The sequence below is a fragment of the Mus caroli genome, chromosome 7 (assembly GCF_900094665.2).
Source record: "Mus caroli chromosome 7, CAROLI_EIJ_v1.1, whole genome shotgun sequence".
Taxonomy (NCBI): Eukaryota; Metazoa; Chordata; class Mammalia; order Rodentia; family Muridae; genus Mus; species Mus caroli.
In genome coordinates, this window is record NC_034576.1 from 29658144 (window position 1) to 29658948 (window position 805).

An 805-nucleotide genomic window follows, 5' to 3' on the forward strand; every position below is an offset into this window, starting at 1 on the left:
GCCTCGAACTCAGAAATCCACCTGCCTCTGCCTCCCGAGTGCTGGGATTAAAGGCATGCGCCACCACGCCCGGCTTGCCACGGGCAATCTTAAGCAGCCCCATATCCCAGATCTGGGATTAAAACAAAAGCGTTCACATAGCGTAACTACATTTTTAGAGAAACCAAAAATTCTCGCTGTACTTAAGACCTAACTAAACTCCACAGTGGAGAGGTAAACTGGAAGGAGAGCTGCCCCCTCCCCAACCCCCTACACAGCCACCAGAAAAGGGAAATAGAAGTGACTCAGCAGGGCTTCAGAATCCCATGCCCAACCCCCAAGGACTCAGGGGAACAGGGAGACCGACTTCCTCTCTGTGCCTCTGACAGCAGATGGCAGCCTTTCTGTCCCCTCAACCCCTGAGCACTGGCTTCACCTGGGAGCAGAAGCAGGAACAGGAGGTAGCCTGGGGGGGCCATGCTGGGCTGGGACCTGAAGGGATCTGGCCAAAACTGTGATCCAGGGAAGTCCTCAGAACAGTCGAGGAGAAGAGAGGCAGCTAGGACGGATGTCACCCCGATGGTGACAATGCTACCTACTTCCTGTGTGGGTGCATGTGTGTCAAGACTTCCTTTGGAGAACAAATATGGGGGAGTCAGAGCCCAGAGAAGCTTCCGTGATCATCTCGGTGGAGTGGCAAGAGGACCATGGTGTGGGCACCAGGGAGATTATGGAAATAAGCTGGAGGTAGAGCCAACAACACTTGGGGAGGAGGGGGTGTGTGTTTGAGAAAGGGGATCATGGTGACTGTCATTTCCAGCCTGAG

General features: G+C 54.3%; 1 protein-coding gene across 2 annotated transcripts in view; it reads right to left on the minus strand.

The window, feature by feature from the left end:
- Positions 1-560, minus strand: part of Hcst (hematopoietic cell signal transducer) — a 2290-nt gene extending 1730 nt beyond the window's left edge. For both annotated transcript variants that reach the window (XM_029479742.1, XM_021166686.1), the window contains exon 1: positions 416-560. In XM_029479742.1, the coding sequence (XP_029335602.1) occupies positions 416-458 (43 nt within the window). In that variant the 5' untranslated portion in view covers positions 459-560. The remainder of the gene's footprint in view (positions 1-415) is intronic.
- Between the last annotated feature and the right edge of the window lie 245 nt (positions 561-805).